This window comes from Anopheles ziemanni, chromosome 3, assembly GCF_943734765.1.
Source record: "Anopheles ziemanni chromosome 3, idAnoZiCoDA_A2_x.2, whole genome shotgun sequence".
NCBI lineage: Eukaryota > Metazoa > Arthropoda > Insecta > Diptera > Culicidae > Anopheles > Anopheles ziemanni.
The window spans coordinates 91,759,601-91,779,893 of record NC_080706.1 but is presented as its reverse complement, the minus strand read 5'-3'; the positions used below and the strand labels follow the sequence as shown (position 1 = coordinate 91,779,893).

General features: G+C 45.3%; 3 protein-coding genes across 5 annotated transcripts; 1 reads left to right on the top strand and 2 right to left on the bottom strand.

Moving 5' to 3' along the window:
* Window positions 1-614: 614 nt before the first annotated feature.
* LOC131285820 (E3 ubiquitin-protein ligase RNF25) lies at window positions 615-3,233 on the bottom strand. Its single transcript, XM_058314674.1, has 4 exons — window positions 3,226-3,233; window positions 3,037-3,171; window positions 2,121-2,817; window positions 615-2,060 (listed from the first exon to the last, which is right to left on the bottom strand). The coding sequence occupies exons 1-4, from the start codon at window positions 3,231-3,233 to the stop codon at window positions 1,548-1,550; spliced, it is 1,353 nt and encodes a 450-aa protein (XP_058170657.1). The 3' UTR covers window positions 615-1,547.
* Window positions 3,234-7,445: 4,212 nt separating this feature from the next.
* Window positions 7,446-17,204, bottom strand: LOC131288881 (mobility group protein 1A-like). 3 transcript variants are annotated; one of them, XM_058318061.1, is made up of 3 exons: window positions 17,009-17,204; window positions 14,883-16,925; window positions 7,446-7,937 (listed from the first exon to the last, which is right to left on the bottom strand). In XM_058318061.1, exons 1-3 carry the CDS (start codon window positions 17,060-17,062, stop codon window positions 7,848-7,850), a joined length of 2,187 nt encoding a protein of 728 aa, XP_058174044.1. In that variant the 5' UTR covers window positions 17,063-17,204; the 3' UTR covers window positions 7,446-7,847. The 3 variants fall into 3 exon arrangements, with proteins under 3 accessions (XP_058174044.1, XP_058174045.1, XP_058174043.1); XM_058318062.1 differs by lacking the exons at window positions 14,883-16,925; window positions 17,009-17,204 and adding exons at window positions 8,184-8,379; window positions 12,706-12,850 and having other exon boundaries at window positions 7,466-8,033; XM_058318060.1 differs by lacking the exon at window positions 7,446-7,937 and adding an exon at window positions 14,485-14,813.
* Window positions 17,205-17,845: 641 nt separating this feature from the next.
* Window positions 17,846-20,259, top strand: LOC131285819 (uncharacterized). The gene is made up of 5 exons (XM_058314672.1): window positions 17,846-17,893; window positions 17,949-18,066; window positions 18,144-19,633; window positions 19,694-19,960; window positions 20,026-20,259. Exons 1-5 carry the CDS (start codon window positions 17,846-17,848, stop codon window positions 20,257-20,259), a joined length of 2,157 nt encoding a protein of 718 aa, XP_058170655.1.
* The last annotated feature ends 34 nt before the right edge of the window (window positions 20,260-20,293 follow it).

The following is a 20,293-nucleotide window of genomic DNA, read 5'->3' as shown; positions in this document are numbered from 1 at the left end:
TTTTCTTCCTTATCGTGTGTGTAACTTCGCCAAACAAATATCAAGTGATCAGCTTACTCCGATATATTGCTATGAAAGAATACCACGTAACTAGCTGCTGTAGAGATTAAAAATAAATATCCCAGTTGTCTTTGTCTGCGTCGTGTTCTACCAAACTATATTATAATCATAATATACACAGGGCCATATTCCGTCTACTGACGGAATGGACCAACCGTTTCCTATATTCCCTCCTGCCTACCATCGCTACACTTTCCTTTCACGGATTTTATTGCGCTCCCTCGCAAGGTTTTGTACGTTCCAACTTAGGTTAATGCTTAACTAACGCGTTTTAAAGTAAGTACACTCCACTGGCACACAACTGGGCTCACGTCCCACATGCCCCTTTTCCCCCAACGGAACACGGTTGTCTGTAGGTAAATCGGTTTTAAAATTAAATAAATATAAAGCTATATCTAACTCCCTGACCTGCGTCAAGTGGTTCTGGACCAGCCACCAGTGTGCCGTTCGGAACACTTGACTGACCATTCGTTGTGCCCTTCGACACGGTAAACCTTACACCGAACTAATCGAAGAAACTAAAGTCACGACTTCGAAACAAGGGTTAGCCCAGAAGGTAGTCTCGCTAAAAGGGTCGCAATTTCGCCAAACGACCGAAGAAGAAGGAAAATAAATTGGAGCTGCAAGCATTCGATCGCGTGGAAGAAAGTGCATACCTGTTGTCAGAGTAATGAAAGTAAAGGTGCCACACCGATGCGAGCCCTAACAAGGTGCATGTTATTGGGCAAATATGAGGTGGATTCATGGAATTCGGTTTGTAACTGCAAAAACGACCTTAAAGTAACCACGACCATTCGTGATAGGAAGTGTGGCAGCACATTTTCGAAGCAGTATTTCGTCCTTCCTACCGCCTGAACCCATCGGTAGTTCTGTTCACAGTAGGCACTGTCTAACCTCCACCGCGAGCTTTTCCTGCTTTGCCTTTGCCTACTGTGATGGGTTTGTTTCAGTCGTCGTTTACAAACGACACTCAGTGCGTTCATGACAGGATAATTGACCATGAACGGCCTCCGTTCGTTTCGATGCCTTTGAATACTAGTAGCTGTACTACAACGATGGAAAAACAGAGGAATCCTATCGATCGATCGATCGGCTGTGCACAGGAAACCCAACACTAAGAGAAGGTGACATCGATCGGACTTTCTACGATGGCCGGCAGTTATGCCGACGCGGCTACGATGAGTATGCGTACGGTAGATTATTGTTTTACGAAGAGTTGTTACGAGTTTGACAAGAATCGGCTTACGTTTGCGATGGATTAAATGTTATATCAGTAGCAGTGGCCGCATGGCGTGGCTATCCTGGAGCTGCGTCAGAGGATGCTGATGATGCTGGAGAAGTAGGCCACGGTGCGACTGGTGATGCGGTGGCTGATGTGCGTGGTAATGTCTATCGTCATGCAGACACTCCGGTCCTACTGTTCGGTGGTGGCAGAGGAATATTGGACTGGACTGCATTAGACTGACGTGTTCCGGGGGCATCAATTGTCACCTGGCGTCGGAAGCACAAGGGCCAGTTAAATTTTTTGCTGCTCCTCCCGCCGACGAAGATGCACCACCGCTAGCGCCACTCCCACCACCAGCACCCGCTCCACCGGCCGCACCACCATTCGCACCACGACCCTGGTGGTGATGATGGTGATGATGATGCTGGTGCCGTTGATGGCGATGATTATGATGCTGATTATTGTGACGCCGATTGCGATGTCCACCGCTGCGATGGTGGTCGCTCTGCGCGCCAGTACAAGCCGGATCGGAGCATGCGTCCAGATCTTCCACTGACAGATCAGTTCCGTTAGGTAGAGCATTTTTCGATGCATTCCGATGGCGCCCATTTTGATGCGCCCCCTTCGAACCGGAAGGGCCTTTATTTTGTTGCTGAATTGGAGCGTGCTTTTTACCGTGGTGATTTGATGCGGTTTGTCCTGGCGCATTTCGCATGGGCGGATGCGCCTCTGTCACGGTAGTTGTGCTAGAAATCTCGTTCGTGCTTTTACCCACCTAAAAAGAGCAATTTTCATTATTTGTTGAGCTAATCCTCACGCAATTCAATTTACGTACCTCGCCATTCGGAGGTTCCGTTTCGATCGCAATCACATTGCTCTCCTCGGCATCCAAATCGATAATACCGCCGCGACGCTTCTGATGCATAAAAAGTCGATTCATTTGCGCCTGCAGCGACTTCAGCTCGTCCGTCAGCTGGAACCGGGGGGCATTTTCACGTTCCGCAGGCGGCCGGCAGCGCATCAACGGCTCCACATCCACTTCGATCGGCTCCCGGCACACCGGGCACTGGGCCTGAAATGCTTTCGTTTCCTTCTGCTTCCAGATGGGTAGCTTTGCCAGCTCCTCCTCGTAGTTCCGGCGCGACGCATTGATGTGGCACGCGAGGCAGTGACTGTGCAGGTAGTGATAGCAAACGGTCTTTGTGAACTCGTCCCCCTCGAGGAACCCGTACAGGCAGATCACGCACTGGCCGGACGGGAGATTACTCTCCGTCAGATGCTCCCGGATGATGTCGATCAGATCGAACACGACCGGTTGGCCGACGGCTTCCGAAAGCTTCTGCTGCACGGCGCGTTCTATCAGCCCGATGATGCGATCGTCCAGTCCCCGTGGGTTTTTCAGCTTAATGTTGGGCCGCACGTCCGGGTAACCGACCGGGGGTAGCACCTGCAGCGTAATGCAGACATACTGCGAGTCCAGCTCTTCCCCGACCGTCGGGAATACAGTCGTTTCGATCAGCTCCGGAAATCCACTGCACAAAACGATGGAAAGTTGTGTCCAGATGGTGATATCAGGAGCGTGAAAACAAAAAGAACGACAGAAGGATTCCATTGAAACGTCCTCGGGATTGTGCAACAATCACGCGCACGCACACACAACAGTGCACCACCCTTCGCCAGCATTCGCCGGAAGAGACGAACACAAATCGATAATTCTAGGGGTATCGCCGTTGTATGCAGTGCATCCTTACCTGGCGTTTTTTGTTATCTGCACATCGTCCATCAAAATCGCTTCCAGCGATTCCACCTCATCCAGTAGCCTGTGTAGGAAAAATGAAAATGCAATGAGGATCCCGATTACAATCTCTTCGAGAGACTTTGATTTCCTCACACCGAACCGGAAAACAATCCAATCTTTTGCCTTGTGAATCGGTACTTACACGTCCATACTTTGCTCAGTATTTGCTATCCTGTAACGAGTTTCTCAACTATTTATTCGTCACAGAGCCAATCCGATATCGCGACGGAGGTTTCACACAAAACAGCCGTGGAAAATCTTCCCAAACTGCACTCTTCTATGCACTTCGCATACACAAACACACCCAATGAAGGTGGAAAAAAAATGCAAGGATCGTAACAGTTTTCCCCGACCTTAGGTAGGCTCGAGGAGCAGAGCACTATGCACACGAACGACGGGACATGGACTAAACTTTTCAACTTCCCAAATGCCTGCTCGTGGTGTCCTGTTGCCGAATATTCCGATTCTTTGCCCAGAGAGAGCAACTAATACCTAGCCCGAGAGCGAAAAAATCAATTTTTATCCCTTCGTTCTTCCACGCGCCCGTTTTCTAACAGCCACCCGCACTCGAGGAGTATCCTTGCCTAGAAAATGTATAGTAGCAGACAAGTTGCGCTAATTTAGCTGCAGCAAGTTTACGCGAAGGAAAAGATGGAACTGTTTGTGAAGCACTGGCCTGTAGTGTTGGCAGAATCGGGACTAGATCTTTTGACGGATTCTAAAGGATTGAGTCACATTTGACAGATTCGGATCAGGTTTGATTAGTTAGAATTTAAATCATTCGAAATCATAGATTGAGTGTTTTGCGCGATTTAACACTTTTTAACGAGGCCGTTTATTACGCACCCATAGGGCTCAAGGCAGGAAGAATTGATTTTGGTCAATTTCGCGAGTCGATTTTGCTCTGGCAGTGAAAGTCAAGGACCAATTCAACATTTGATCGTCTAATTATTACTTTAACAAATTATATGAAAAATCGGCAAGTTAGGTGAACACGCAGGATATGACGGATTGGGATTCGGGTTCAAAGATTCAAGTCCTTACAGGGATATAATTTACCCACCACCAGAACGAACCATTTCTAAAATAAATCGTCAACATGACGTACCGACAGGGCTGCCTATCGCAACCGCCTATACACCAATCACTTTAAAATGACCGTTTCGGATGTGAACTCTCTGATATTCACTCTTACTTACTTACAAAAGATTTGGAAAATTCCTTTCCTCTCTTCTTAAGTTTTGAATGTGCCATAAAGATCCAGGGTATAAGAGAAAAACAGGAAGCAGGGAACAGACGATTAAGTTAGAATATAATTAAACAAGTATCAAACAACTTCTATCTAAGGAAAGGTCGCTATAAACAAGTGAAACAGATTTGCATATCCCCAATATAAACATAAGGATAAAGCACGATTGATCATAAGGACGCTATGATCAAAGAATAATTTCTTTCGATTTACATGCATAAGTTCTTCCAGAAAACAGGATTCATCCCATCGCTGTAGCAAGGCATCCAACAATACGCGGAGGGATACTCTGACCCACCCAAATAAGTGATCAACCCACCCTAGTAGAGGGACATTGTTTACCGACCAAGGACTTCACATCCACATTTTGTTTCCACGAATCCTTTTTATTAAAATCGAACTCTGAATTTTCCTTATTTTCGCTGGCCTTTCATTCGTTCCAAAGGGTTCCTCTCTTGTGCTGTTGTTCAACTTTTCACGAACTTGTGTTTTTATGTTATCTTGGGAGGACGACAGGAGTCGTATGGTTGGTTTTTGTCGGTCTAAAACGTGTCCTGTGCTGCTGTGTACTGTGACGGATATGAGATTTGACTGTTAGAAAGTGCACTACGAGTGCTTCTCGCTCACATGAATTGAGTATATGGTTCGTGCGTATGTACAAAAAACTCTACTCTCCATCGTCCCGAACTAGCCTGTGTCCACGTGTACCCCAAGGATCTATAAACTTGAACTAAAGGTATTAAAACTAGAAATCTTTTCCTATATGCTCTTCCTATCCGCACACCGTTCGCCTCGTTGTTCGATTTCCCACGCTTGTGTCATAGCATGTTTAAAGAAAACTCCTTTTGCGACAATGGCTTATTATTTTGTATTTCTTGTTCCTTACTAGTAAAGAATTTATTGTTTTATTACTCTCGGTTTTTTACTGATGTTCAGATTTGTCAAAACACGCGGCGTGCAATCACACACACACGATTTATCATGGCATTTGGGGTGTGTTCGATCGAGTTCAAACATTGAACGAACAACTATGTTGATGGCTGACACACACACGTTCTGGTTTTTTTGTTGTTGCTGCTGCTGCTGCTGCTGCTTCCACTGGTGCTTCGTCGCGCTGCCGTTGTTTTACTGATGTTGCTGCTGCTGCTGTTGTTGCTCGTGCCTTACTCTTTTTTTATACCATTCCCGTTTTGTCACATAACTGGGCGGTATGAGTCGCAAAGTCAACGCTGCCGCCGCCACGTGTTGCCACCAGCGATGTTACGCGCGTTCGCATAAAAATACGAGCGAATCGCCAATTTTTTACAATGTAACATAAACCCATAATGAAAAGTAGTATCCGTTTCTCCGACTCCTATCATCCCACTAGCTTTTCGTCTGCTCTGGTTTTGCCCACCTCCCACTGATCACTGCCTATTTCCTTTTTTCCTGGATCCTACCAACAACTCGCGTATCCTAGCAGCATCATCGTCACCTACTTCAATCAAAAAGGGGGCTACTTCTAGCGCAATTGTGAGATACATGGGATGACTTGATGGATTTGAGATTGAATGTATTTGTGTGTGTGTGTTTGTGGGTGTGGCTTAGGTGTGAGTGTGTGTGTGTGTATGTGTAAATGTTGTACTTATTGTGTGTATAAAAATAGTGTACCAACGCAATTGTGGTACACTTTTTCCCGCCCCTTTCCTAAACCTGCCGCGCTCTTAATACCACTAAGAATAATTTTATCTCATTAGTAAATTTTACGAGTTCATTTGTGTAAGATTTGTGTGTCAGGTTGTCTTAAACGAGTTAAAGAAAAAAGCACGATCATGTCAATTCACGATTTCTCTCATACATCTTGCCGACCGAAATTATCTTGTTCCCCTCCTCCTCCTTCTCCTCTCTCAGCTTCTTCTCCTTCGGCTTCCACTCCACTCCTCATCATTTGCTCTTGTCTCTTCATCATCATGCTCTTTTCATCTCTTTTATCAAAGATCATTAATTAATCACGACCTGCCTTGAAGAAGAAACAAAAAAACACGTAAATTAAAGAGATCAATTGGCAAAAGTTTAGTAAAAGATGCAAATATGTTTGCGGTATTCAAACAAATCTAATCGAAATATAAAAGGAGGAAAACGTCAGGAGAGATGCCTGGGCTCTGGAAGGTGAGGCGTTGTTTTTTGTACTGATTTGAATCGTTTTAACGTCTGGCAAGTAGTTCTAGAGGCTCGGAAAAAATTACTGTCGGTTAGTGGGCTGCTTTCTACTACAATTTGGATCGGTAGGAATGGTGTTTCTACATTACTGTATAAATGCTCACACGCTCGTTTGCGCTTTTTCCTACTTTGCTTCTGTACTTTACGTTAGTGGCATATGCGTGTGGAAACATAAGAACGAAACCAGAAGCATCATGTCGATGGACCACATGAGACAAGAGCCTATATGCCAATGAAATGCACATCATTCTTTCACAGTGAAAAACCGCTTTATCGGTACATTCTCTGATAAATGCTTTTTCAGTACGATAGGCTCGCTTAGCAAACATACATCCACCAACGTAGGTACCACCCCAGAACCCGAAATGCCTTCCAAGTAATATTCTGAACAATAAGCTTGTTTAGATTACTTTGCGTAACAACGCGGGACAACACGCAAAAGTGGGAAGAACTTTCCCACTTTCGAAATAGTTCGAAACATAAACAAAAGACCACAAAGTGGGAAAAAGACACGCGCAAATAACAGTCAAGGAAAGGACAGTAGGACACAAACAAGCAACCTCACACATCATGGTGTTGCCAACATCATCATACAAGGAGCTGGCAGGTTAGGGGTTGAAAATTTTCACTTAACACACACGCCCACATACATTCATGTTTGTACTTGAAAACGATTTAGCGGTAAAAGCGCGATGACACTTTTTCCCTCCAAACCGACAGTTCTGCATCTTCCTGGGAACTAATGCGATCCGCGCACGGATGCAGAGACGTCCCCGGGTTACCTCCCACACCCTAGAATTCGAAAAGAAATCACACACAAGGCTTTTGGACCATGGACCATCTTGTGTTTCTCCCCCCACTAGCGAAATTGTCGTTGTGATGAGACATGGGCTAGGCTACTGGTGGTATATTCGATATCCCAAAAAATATGCTACTAGCCTGGTTTTGTTGGTTTTTTTCAATAGGTAAAACTCTATTTTTCACATGTCATTTTACGTTTAGTTTGTTTTTTCTTCTCCATTTTGTGTAAATTGGCGTGGCCGTGTTACGAGTAGTGCGGATTTAGGTGAAGGGGGGGGAGAGAGAGAGTATGTTAATGCTGACAAAGCTTGTTTTCATCTGTTTGTTATTGAACTGACGGGGCGCAGGATAGTAGACCGCGGGGGAGACGACAATGATACATTTTGTCTGAAGTGTGTAGAGAGGTGATGGTAGTTTTGGTGTGTGAAAGATGCCGTAGTGATTTGTTGCTGAAGTAAGGCCCCGAACATTTACACAATAAATTAAAAGTAATTATTTTAAGGTTAGTGATTAGTTCAGTCGCTCTCATCTCCAGACTCGTCATCTTCATCCTCCGAATCCTTCTTTTTGCTCTTTTTGGCAACTTTCTTAGCACCTTTCTTTTTCTTGGTGACGGTTTCCTTGCTGCCGCCGTTTCGCTCGTAGTCTTGCATCTGCTTGTTGTACTCATCCTTCATTTTGGCGGCTTTGTATTCCCACTCCTATAGCAGAAAAGGAACACACAATTGACAGAGACGGAGAAAGTGCGTTAATGCAATGGAAGATCCTCTAAATTTTCCACTAGATTATTTCCAGGGCGGGCAAAGATATAGTAATACTATTTGAAAACGTTTTCTTACAGCGATACTTACGCTCTTGTCCTTCATTCCACGCCACAGCTCTCCACCCTTCTTGGCAATTTCGGTGACTTTGATGCCGGGGTTCTCCTTCTTGATCTGCTCGCGGGCTGAGTTAAGCCACAGCATGTACGCCGACAGCGGGCGTTTTGGTTTCTCTGCCATTTTCTTTGTTTAACAGTTAATGGGACGAATGTCACAAACAAATATCCTGGGGAAAATGAAGAAAATATCCAAATTAGATTTGATGTCATTTGACTGTGCCCGTTAAGGGATTACGAGACTTATTTCCCTGTTGTACGTGGATAGTCAGTTCTCTCGTACAGGGGAGGGTCCGGTCTCGGTTGGGATTCGAACCCACGCCGTCGAGGTGGTCAGCCCCGGCGCTCATGGGCCGATTTAGGGTCCTCCTTTAGGGTGCTTAATTTTCCATACAATTTTCCATCCCTACATACAATTTAGTCGTTCTTTTATCTGGCGTTCGTTACGCCTTCCAAATGGAACGAATGGTTGCGTCATTATTAAACCACATTCCCGCGTAAGTACGCAGCCATGAAAACGAAGGAACAATCGATTTTGAACGGATTGCACCCCCGATTTTATTGTTATCAACTTATAACCAATTAACACTTATAAACATAAGTATTATTGGTGCAAGAAAAAATCATTTAAAACATACTACAAATGAGACAGTGGGTTCGACAAGAGTTAAATTTCACTGTTCTCCCTCTTCAAAAAAAAAAAACAAGGCGAATGATCGCAGAGAAAATATTATAAGATGATGACGTCGATGGTGGTGTGGTATTCAATGCTGATGTGTCCGTCGCCATCGAAGTTGGCCGTCGAGAAATTCGTTTTCTTCCAAGCAAAATACGTGTGTGTGTCCACGAAAACAGAAAAGAGCAAGCCGAACCAAACCCATCGATGAAAGCTGAAAGGCGAACACTTAACCCCCCCAAAACCACACAACACCACAGAGTCAGAAGCGCTCGGGCACCGTGAAGAGAAGGCAAACAGAGGCAAGAAATATGGACAGGAATAAGAAAAACACTCATCGGAATATGCTGCGTCTTTTCTCGTGTGCGCTCCTCTACCTTTTCTTGACGGGCTCTCTGTATGTATATCGGCGCTTAGGTCGCTGATAATACTACTACTTTATGCTTTCAAGTTGGCAGGGAGGTAGGAATGGGACGACGCGCGTTAAAAATGATGCGATGGATGATGCTATGGGACGCGACGCGCACACGCAGCTGCTGCTGCCGGGTCTCCGCAGCCGTCCTCCCTGGTGGTACTTCTGTATAAACGCTCTCATTTTCCTCTCTCCTTGTCCCCCCCTACCCACCACTAACACATGGACCAGGAATATCCTGTGCGCGGTGTGCTGTGGTCGTCGTTGATTCGACACATCGAGCTACTGCTGCCACCTTCCGATGATGAAATTGGAGAACGGCAGAGACTGAGCTCTGGGCACAGAGTTTGAGCGTCGTGTCCATTTCCGTTTAGTGCTTCGCACTCAAACGCCACCAACCAATCTGGTTAATTTTACACGACACGTGTACGTATGGAAAAAATTATCGCTCATCCTCCATATTGTCCAAAAATGAGCACAAAGATTGTCGTTTATTATGAGAAACTAACTGATGAAAATTATTGCTTCACAAACGTTCGTTAAATCTCATACAGTTCGGGCATTCACAAATTGAAATGCAGTATAGAACTAAAGGAACTGGCGGGAAAATGCGCGCGCTTTTTCAAATCAAGACGCGCTGCTAACAACAGCTTTCATCTGATTGCAGATGGGATGGCGCATTTAATGTAATTGAACGTCGGCATCACTAGCTAACATAATTAAACACCATCAAAGAATCTTATGAGAATAGATTTTATTTTGAATCTGTTGAAAAATAACGCCAAAAAGCGAGGTTACGGCACTTCGAAGAAGATGCCTTTCCAATAGCGTATACATGTGTACACCAACAAAATGGACGACACGCATTGAAGCGTTATTTATATTTACAGCACGCCTGTTTGACGCGTGATTTATTAATTTTAGCTAGCTAGTAAAAAGAAACATTGCTCTACTTAATGTTCAAAATAAATTGAATTTTCATGAAACCATCAGAAGCGTTACACAAGGCGTTTCATGGCGTTACCGTTAGCATCGGTTAGAAATTATCACACACCCGTAACCAAGCGTGCGCGCGCGTTTGTGTTAGAGAAGCCGCGCCACAGGTCTCGCACACATTTACCCAGCATCATCAAGCCGCGACCAACGGTCGCACTACTTGGAAGAACGTCAACTCGCGCTCTTTTTTCCTAGCATCTTACGGAAGTATGTCAAAAATCGATGAAAATTCGCCGGAAATTCGAATCTGTGTAAAAATCGCTTCCAGCAAGGAAGAGCATTTCCACGAACTCGAAAATATCTTTTTCTCGGAACGATGAGGCGATTTGAAAATGCGCCTTTACGACGCTACCCAAGCCGCCGTTGATGAAGATGCCGCTTTGCGGGTACGCAGTATTGAGTAACTTTCGCTGGCCTATTTCCATCTTTTGAGGCGTTTTCTTCCGTTCTTGGACTTTTTGTTTATACCACTGGCTGCTAAATGTGCTTTGAAGTGTATTGTGCGACTTTCAGGCGTTTAATTCGCAGAAGTAAAAATAATTCAAAATCGAGCCAACACTGCGTGCGCGTCATACATTTCACAAGAGACCGTTGGGCACACACGCACACAGAGACGCACACGCTACTCGAAGTTGAAAACTCAGCAACGCACACACAAGGAAACACAATCGAAGCCGGTCATATGCAGCACAGTTCAAAATTCAACGTGAATTTACAAAATATTTACAAAAGATTAAAGCATGTATCCAATTATTCCTTCTAGGACACCGAGTTGGTTCAAGAATGGACACTTACTTTTTCACCTCAAAGACACCGTTCACTTTGGAAAAAACACAACCGTTCCGAGCAACGTTCTGAGCTGCAACTGACTTGTTCGAACTGGTCTGGACGGTTGGTAGCCTTCGTTGCTTCCAAGGAACTCAGTACGCACAGTACGCACGCACACCATCGAGATCTCTCATCCCCATAGCAAGCACGCAAGATGATGTTAGAGATGCTCTTCAAAGCGCTATGAATTAACCTGTGTCCCGTTCGTTGAACGGCGTTGGTAGCCATTTGCTTGGCCGTACAAAAGACCACAGGCAACGCATGCTCGACTGACAAGAGCCATTAAAGAGCGGGAAAATGGCATCCAACGAGCGCTGGTACCGGGTGTATTTTGGGTAATAATCTAAATTTCCTGTAACAATTACAACGGAGCGAATCGTATGGAAAAATAGATTCATCAAAATAATCTACGATCTGGTCAAATAAAGCCAACTATCCCTACTTTCTGTTGAATTACAATTCTACATCACCCGTACGATGGATGCGTACAATTGTTTTAAAAATATTTTTGTTATGATTCCAGTGTTGCGTTGATGTTAAACAAATGAAGGTAATAATGTTCCCACTATTTAATGTATAAGTAGTTTTACCAACTGCTTGGCAGCCTTGAAAAAATCATTCATGTTGCGACACATAAACAACGCACCGCCATTGATAACCGATTTTGGACGGCCAAATTCAAAATCCTACCGACGCCATTTAGTGCTCGATACCCAGCCAACTCTTCTCTGCACAGTAACGCTAGCCAGCAGCAGCAAAGCGAAAGCGCACTCATACACACGCAAACTCGATGGGCCCTGGGACACGGCGGCCTTCCGTGGTTCGTACGAACGCGCAGCTCGCAATTGCTACGTGACCTAACACGAGCATAAAAAATTCCCGGAGTTACCTTACCAAAGAGCACTCTAGCGCCTCTTATCGTTGGGACGGTGAGTGACGGTCTTCAATGAAAAAACCTGAGCGAATCTGCCTTTTTGCCTCGTCCATAGAAAGATGGACGAATGTTCGCCTATGGAAGCCAATATATGGGAAAAATATTTTGGCGCGAAAAGGGCCAATTTCACTAATTTTGCACCGTACCCCGTGGGGTACCGATGCCAATCGATGCGCGAGGCAAAAGTAGGACGATTATGGAAGACACTTCGCCGCTCCGACGCGATCGGTAGAGGAAAATTATTTTTCAAAATCCCACCCATATTTACTGCGACCGTACCAGTGGAAGCCATAGTTCGGGCGACCCAGCCATTTTGACTTTCGGTAATTTTTTCTGTTCCACCGACGGTAGCGAAACGACGCAAAAAGCGACGTGTTGGGTGCGAAAAACATTTCACCAAACGAATTCAATCGCCACCGTTCGACGGCGGGCGAGAAACGCACGTAATCGGACCATTTTCTCGGCCACCGCAGCCGCCATACATTTTCAATATGCCGCCATAGAAGATTTTCTGAGCGAACCCACGCCAGCGAAGCGTTCGGAAATTGGCGATTTTTTACCCCTTAACCACCATGGATTTTTGTGGTCAGCGCGAAAAATACTCTTTGAATAGTGTCACCATAAGTCGTGGAAGGCGATTTTAGACTTACCGGAGCAAGTTCCTGGAGAAATTGGGCGCAGAAAATGCACTAATTTATGACCACTTTTTTCCTATGGACAGGAGAACACTTACTTCGAACCGAACTGAACTGCTAGAGCACTTCGAATACCCCGAGCTAAAGGGACTTCAGCTTTGTCTGCTTCACCGATGTGGCCGTGTGTGGCACCAGACGCACACAGGCGCACCACCGTTTGAGGGGTGTGTGTGCGTGCCGCTGTGTGCGTCGCTGACACCTCATTCGAACGAAACGGTAAAATGTGTTCTGGTTTCACGGGATTTATTCGCCGTCGGTTGGCGAACCGGTAATTCAAGGGCATCCGAACCGGCGAACCGGCGAATGTCAGTTTGATCGCATCGCGTGTGCTGTTGTCAAACACACAACTGACGCCGTCTTTCGCATATGTTTGGCGTTGTTGAACGCACAGCATATGCAATGCACGCTGCCGCTAGCAATGCGGAATGTTGTGAAGGTATCGATGCGCTGCACCCCACAAGGGAGAATGCATTCGGTACATGCAATTGAGGGCATACAAAATTTAATTTGCAGAAACAAAGCGAACTGAAGATGCAAATTCAAATTTTACCAACAAACTGGAAACGGTCATCGAATTCCAAATTTGTAATAAAAGCAAAATTATTCAGTTATATGTTAAAAATCATGCATTTCATAAATATTTTCTAAAGATGGTCTTTGGCACGTATGTTTGTCTAGAAAAGATGTTGTTCATGACGAATTCAAAACCATTAGAATTTACAAAATAAGCTCGATTCGCATATTTATAAGAGCAAAGTTCTATTTTTAACCAATTTTCATCATTTTTAAGGAAACAACTCTTCAGCTAACAGTCCGTTGGAAAGTTTACTTTGGTGGACCTCCTGTAACGCTGAACAAATGCTATCCGTTTACGTTCTGGTTTTGGGTATATTTTGCAGTGTTTTTATTAACCGTACTTTGACGAACATTAGTTATTAGTCTTATGGACGAAAATTTAAGAAATTAGATTATTATCACGCTCGAGCTGACGATGCTTCTTTGCGCCAAAATAAGAGAAAACGGTTACGTATCGGTGGTATGGGAAAATCTCTAACAAGGACCCTTCCTTGTACCGAACCAAGCCAAGCAAAAAAGCGCAAACTAGAAACATATGAAATTACAAAGCGGCACTGCTTTTCGGCGTAAAGGGTCTACAATGGGTCGTTTACGATGAGCCCTCTGCAACGAGCTCCGAGGGAAGAAAGCGGGTCCTTTTTTCTCGAACGCAGCCGATGCAACGGAGGGTTGGTGCATACCGTGTACCTCAGAAAATCTCGGAGGTAGAAAGGAAGTTTCGAAAACTAAGGCCAGCTGTGGTGGTTACTGTTATTTTGTTCGTCCGTTCCAATGCGCCCTTATCGTTTGCCCTTCTTCCTAGGGGCCGGCATTCGTTGGTAAACACTTTTTGTCAAGCCAGTTGTGTAGGGGATGTGAGAACTTGGTTCGGCAGTTGGCTTACTTATGCTTGTGTTTGTGTAGAAAGGATATTTTTACGCCGTGTGATCGCGCTTGAGGCTCATGGCGCGCGTAATAGCGCGTCAGACGCCGGTTGATGCAGCCGTTACATCGTTTTTTTGTTATTTGTCCCATAGAGGGTACAGATGAAAATCTTTAGCAATTTTTTTAACTTAACTTGATATTCATATATAAATCAAACTTCCTATACCCCAGAACACATAAGTAGTCTTATTCGGAAAAAAATCGTTTACAAGAAAAATTAGAACATGACGTATGTACTGTGAGTAGAAGGTAATTTATTCTCCATTTAAACGATTAATCATTTGCGACTTAATTTCACAGTCACATGTATGTATCATCTCGGATGGGCAACAGATCATGAAAGGTACTGCAGGTAATACAAATGATGGAATTCAAACACGCCACCCACCAGCGTTGTGAGGGCCGAACTGATGCTTCATGTAATATTTTCCATTCGCTCCCGGCGATAGATCCTAGGGATGTTCGTAACACGTGTCTCGTTTTTAATCACTTCCTTCGCTCAACTCTTCATCATCCTCTTCCGATTCAGACATTTCAGATTCCGATTCTGATTTTTTTGATTTCTGAAAAAATAAAAAAAAAGTGAAAGTGAAGCTGAATCGATTCATACTCTGTGGCCCTTGTCAGCTTACCTTTTTGTCCGAAGATGGTTGCTTCGCCTTCTTTGTGCTCTTATTCTTATCCTCCTCGCTACTGGACGAATCGTCGCCGGAGATAAACTCTTTGCTCTTGAAATCGTCACTCTTCGGCGCCCCGGCGGACACCTTCTTTGGGCTTGGCTTCTTTTTCCGCTTCTTGCCCTTATCGTCACCATCCGAATCATCCGCTCCTTTGCCGCCCCCGCCGGACGCTTTGTAGGCGGCCATAGCTTCCGCGTAGTCCTCCTTCGCCTTCGCCGCCTTTGCCTCCCACTCCTTCTTATCCTTCAGCTCCTTCCAGAGTTCGCCTCCCTTCTTGCTGATATCAGTGATCGAGAGTCCAGGGTTGTCCTTTCGAATCTGGTCCCGGGTTGCGTTCATCCACAGCATAAACGCCGTGGACGGTCGCTTCGGTGCACCCGAGTCTTTCGTTTTAGTTTTACGCGGTTTGGTCTCCTTCTTCTCCTTGGGCTTCTTCTTTACGGGAGATTTTTCCTTCTTCTCCTTCTTTTTATCGACCTTCTTCGATCGCCCATCGTCGGAGCCGCTGGCATCACTGTCCCCGCCACCGCCACTGCCATCCTCATCCGAATCGTCCGACGACGATTCCACGTTACTGTCGAACTCCTCGGCCACGTCCGATTCCTGCTGGTTCGGGTTGAAGTCCTCATCGGTCGACTCCTCCGAATCGCTACCATCGTCGTCCTCGTCACGCTCCTTCGCTTCCGCCTTCACCCGCGCAAGGTACGCGTCCGGTTCGCCCTCGTTGTCCGAGTCGGCAAAGTCGTCCTTGTAGCTCGCCTTGCCGCCCGTGTTCTTGACGTGCAGCTTTTTCGACGTGATAAAGTCGAACATCTTCGAGTACTCTTCTTTCTCGATGCTGCTGAATGTGTGCACCGTGCCTGTTTTCAGCTCGATTTCAAAATCGAAGCTCCTCGTGGATCCACCGCTACGTGCGAAGTTTACCGACGCTATCTCCTCGAAGCGTATGTGTACCGGTGGTTTGTGAACGTAAATGAAGCCACGCTCCAGCGGGTAGAGATAGCCAGCGGCCGCTTTGAACGAGCAGCCGATCGCAGGGGTACCGGAATGGCCGATAAACGTGCCGGGACCGGTCAGCTTACGATTGATGATGACTTTCATTATCTTCCCCAGAACCTCGTACACTGGCCCGGATAATTCTTTCGTCAGCTTGTCCTCATACTTCTCCTTTAGCTCCTCCTCGGTAAACGGTAGTTCTATATTGGTCTCCTCGTCCATCTGGAACAGTGTTACCAAAAAGTGGTACCTGGTCTGACCCTGCTTGATTGGGGGATCGAGCGAAATTACGAAAAACATCTGCCTATTGTCCTTGTGGGGAAGCAGGAACAGCCGCAGTACGGAGGAGGTTGGGATTTTAAAATCGTACGTTTTACCGTGCAGCTGGAAAAAGCTTTGAAACACCTTGATGTCATAGCGACCACGCGGCGTAAGGCAGTGGATCTCACGGAAGATTGCAATCGCATCGCCGGACACCGATATAACGGATGCCTGTTTCATTACGTTCTCTTGGAACGCCTCCACCGGGTCGGTGTCCGCCGATTCGGACGTTGGAATGTGGAACCGCATCTCCATCAGGCTGACCGGCGCATCATCGTTCCGATGGAACTCGACCGTCACTTCATTCTTCCCGACGTTACACTGCGATACGTGATTCAGCGGGATCTCGAAGCTGGTCTTGTTTTCCACATCAAAGCTGAGCACCGCCCCCTTGAATTGTACCGATCCCCAGTTCCAGCCGCGCATTGATAGTTCTTTTTCCAGCATGTCCAGTTTGTAGTTTTTCTTTACGAACTCCGCAATCTTGCCCTCGTCGCCGGTAAACCCGAGAAAGCGATGCAATGAACCGTTCTTCAAGAACACACGCAAACCGAAACTTCCCACGAAGCGCTGGTAGTTCAGTAGGTCGATGTCGCTTGAGTTGATTTGTTCGACTTTGCCGGTTTTGTCATTTTTAAATACGATCGCTGTGTCGGTCATTTTCAGCTTTCCTGGGCACTGTAACCGTAGAAAGTAAGCACATTTATAGTAGATGTAAAAGAAATTCCTTACGCCATTTAACGAAGGAAAGGGTACCATACCATTGCGCCGCGAACTTCGGAGCTGATCGAGGAATATTCAAGAAAGTCTGCCATGGTTTCTGCTGCTTTTGAGCAACTAGCTCGTCCAATACAGAACGGGTTACTACCTTTTTCCTTTAAATAGCTTTTTCGTGTGCCACTGCACTTAAAAACCTTTGAAAATGCGATTTAATCGCTACTGGCGGCAGATTGTTTGATTTTCTGAGGAATACACAAAAGGGACCAGGTAGGTTATGTCTTGGCGCGGAAAGGAGAGATAGTTTAGCAGGTGAGCCTCCACTACGCTGTCATTCTATTTGACAATCGTAGAGTTGGAGTGCAAATAATTTGCAACTGTACACAAAATAAGAGACTTTTTATTACGTTGAGTATATTATAAAGGAGTAGCAGTACGCTGCGCTTCAATATTATTGATGAAATCAATAGTAATAGATCATAAATTGTATTTTCAATATGCAAGTTTGAAGTTGAAAAGAAAAGAGCCAATTTCACGCACAATAACCGGTTGGCACAATGTCACGCACATACCAGCGAAATTTCAAACAATTCAAATTATTTATATTTTAAGCGGTTAAACACCGGTTATCTTTGAAACAAATTACCAAAAAACTTAATCACGAATACAGCAGGAAAACTGTCGCTAATATGTATGAAAAACATGACCATCATATTCACAACCATTTTAAAAATGCTAGACTAAAGGAATACAGATGGCCTTGATTTTTAAAATCATTCGGCTTCTAAGAACAACATTCCTTCTACAGTACAAATTCCATCATTTGGTTATTTTATTTGGTTAACTAGTCGTTGGTCTTTTTATTTGCGTAAAGAACCAATATGTTTCAGGATTGTTCCAAGCAAACAAAGAGAGCCAGTTTCTCACAGGTGAGTCATTGGGTTGATGGATTGAATCGCTATACTGAAATAAAATATGTTTTAGACAAAGAAACACAAATTATCGCTAGGCAAGGATGACTCGTTCGATAGGAAGTATGAATCAGCTGTTAAATCATACCATAATTACATGGAAGGTTTACATTTGGTACTGAAAGAAAAAGGTACTTGGTCGTTGTATTGAACGACAATGATACACATGATAACAAGTCTGTAATGGTTCCGTGTATCCATGTTTCAGAAAGGAGCATGTTAAAAATTCTCCGTAAGCGAAGCAGTCCTATGTGGTTTCAAGAGCTGACCGATGAGCAATGTTCGATTTGCGACCAGATGTTGGATGCTATCGGGGATGATTTGGACGAATCTACGTTTCATCGTTCGAAGAATCTTCTTCGAAAGCTAGGCGTCTTTCCTGTTTGTCAAGACAGAATCATTCGAACCGCGTTGATACTTTGCAATCGTAATGATATATCCTTCTTGTGGCTCCTTCTCGAACTATGGTACATACGGCGTCCTCGTAAGTCGGAAGCCCCCTACGAGACAGGATATTCCATCAACGAACGGTTACTCATCTCTTCCATTGCCCACTTGGATATGGTTACTACATTACGTGGTTTGGATATGGTCTTGCCTCCTCCAAGGAAAGTTGAAAATATCAATCCACAAGAAAAGAGAAGCGGCACAAAAAGTCCTGCATCGAAAACGTCTGCACGTAGGTCGCCATATGAAAAACCATTAATGATAAAATTAACCGGATACACAGTTCCTCTTGACATACAACTACACCGAGATGAATTCCTTGGACGCTACTCACATTACCGGGATCCGGAGTTTATCGTCCGCAATGAAGAATCCCGATGGTTTGCGAGATGCAGTGGATCTGGGAGAAACAAGTTTTCCTACCAGGGATATATTTCCGCAACGGACGATACGATGGAATCGGAAATCAAAAGCGAGTCATTTCAAAGTGCAAATGCAATCGTAAAGACACTGCTAGATGAGCATGTACGAAACATGGTGGACCGTGTGGAATGTTGCCAAATTCTGTGCCCCAAACACCACCAACTGGGCGAAGGATGTTCGAATATTTTGCAACACTTGCAGGGTAACGCCACCGTCCGCGAGGCCTTGATGGCATCAGTGCGTTCTCAGTGTGCACAGTGGAAAGAAGAAGAGCTCCTTACGGCAGGAAAACAACAGGTGAACAATTTGCTGGGACGGCTAGTCGATGAAGCTGTGGCGTTGGCGATACTCGAACCTGTTGGAAGTTGCCCCAAATGTTGGCAACGATTCGACATGCAACAGAAGCTTCGTAGCGGGCAAAAGTGTGTTTGTGCGATTTCAGAGGACTTGGCCACGATTCCGACCCCACCGGAAGCTCACCCAACGCAGCAGTATTTCAAAATGTGCATTGATAAAGCTCAGCCATATGAATTTGATCATGCTAAAATATTCGACGATGATGAACGACGAAAGGAAAATCTCGCGTGTCCCATAAAACGTGCCATCCAACGTGCGCTACGCGGGAAGGACGACGTCGGCAACGTTGACATCGACCGTTTGATCGTAAACTTTGTGCGCAACACGTGGCAAGAGGAGCTGAAGCAACAAAACGAACGGCTGATGAATGAAAAAATGGCGAAAAGCCAGCAGCAACCTGTAGAAAAAGATCCGCTCGATATGGAATATGTTACCACCAAAGACGTAGCCGTTTTGCAGAAACTGTTGAAAGTGAGTAACATAACTTAAAAATCGAAAATTCTCTTCTTCCATATTGCTCTTCCTTCGTAGCGTGCCCTTCGCAAGCTTGCCGATCATCCGATGTACATACTGGCCACTTTTCCCGAGGTTGATAAGTTACCCATTTTGATAGCATGGACACGCGATCGGTACGGGGTTCCAGTAAGCCATCGGGAACGTGCAACCGCCCTGGAGGAGAGTAAAATCTTTTGGGACACACTCGTCCCACGTGTCACTGGAGTCCGGTGGCCCACAAGGAGAGATACTGGATTGAAAACTACAGTAAACTGGAACTACAAAATTCAGCTTGAAGAAATGGTAAGTTTTCCGAGGAGAAGATTTTATACACGCCTGCCTTCAACATGTTTATGTAATTTCCTCAGGCTAGCAAGTTGATGCAAAAATTCTACCGAAGATTCAACAACGTTCAGGTGCAGGAGAATCGCCTCTGGTGGACCACCATGGTTCCGTATCATGCCGGAGTGGAACGCTTTCGTCGCACGTTTTCTGCATATTTTCCGAACTGTGAACCATTCATGGTACCAGTGTCGCGCCCCTGGCGCTCACATGACTACAGACCAATGTCCAGGGCTACAGGTAGTAGAAGCGGGGTTTGAAACATCCTCCATCGTTATTTCATTTTCGGATAGA

Coding starts and splice junctions, on each gene's coding strand:
- LOC131288881 (XM_058318061.1), bottom strand. CDS start 17,062: ATGGCAGACTTTCTTGAATATTCCTCGATCAGCTCCGAAGTTCGCGGC. Junction 16,926..17,008: donor CCGAAGTTCGCGGCGCAATG/GTATGGTACCCT, acceptor CTACGGTTACAG/TGCCCAGGAAAGCTGAAAAT. Junction 7,938..14,882: donor AACCATCTTCGGACAAAAAG/GTAAGCTGACAA, acceptor ACCGTCACCAAG/AAAAAGAAAGGTGCTAAGAA.
- LOC131285820 (XM_058314674.1), bottom strand. Junction 2,818..3,036: donor CAGATAACAAAAAACGCCAG/GTAAGGATGCAC, acceptor CGTTTTGTGCAG/TGGATTTCCGGAGCTGATCG. Junction 2,061..2,120: donor CGGAACCTCCGAATGGCGAG/GTACGTAAATTG, acceptor TGCTCTTTTTAG/GTGGGTAAAAGCACGAACGA.
- LOC131285819 (XM_058314672.1), top strand. CDS start 17,846: ATGTTTCAGGATTGTTCCAAGCAAACAAAGAGAGCCAGTTTCTCACAG. Junction 17,894..17,948: donor AGAGAGCCAGTTTCTCACAG/GTGAGTCATTGG, acceptor AATATGTTTTAG/ACAAAGAAACACAAATTATC. Junction 18,067..18,143: donor TTTGGTACTGAAAGAAAAAG/GTACTTGGTCGT, acceptor TCCATGTTTCAG/AAAGGAGCATGTTAAAAATT.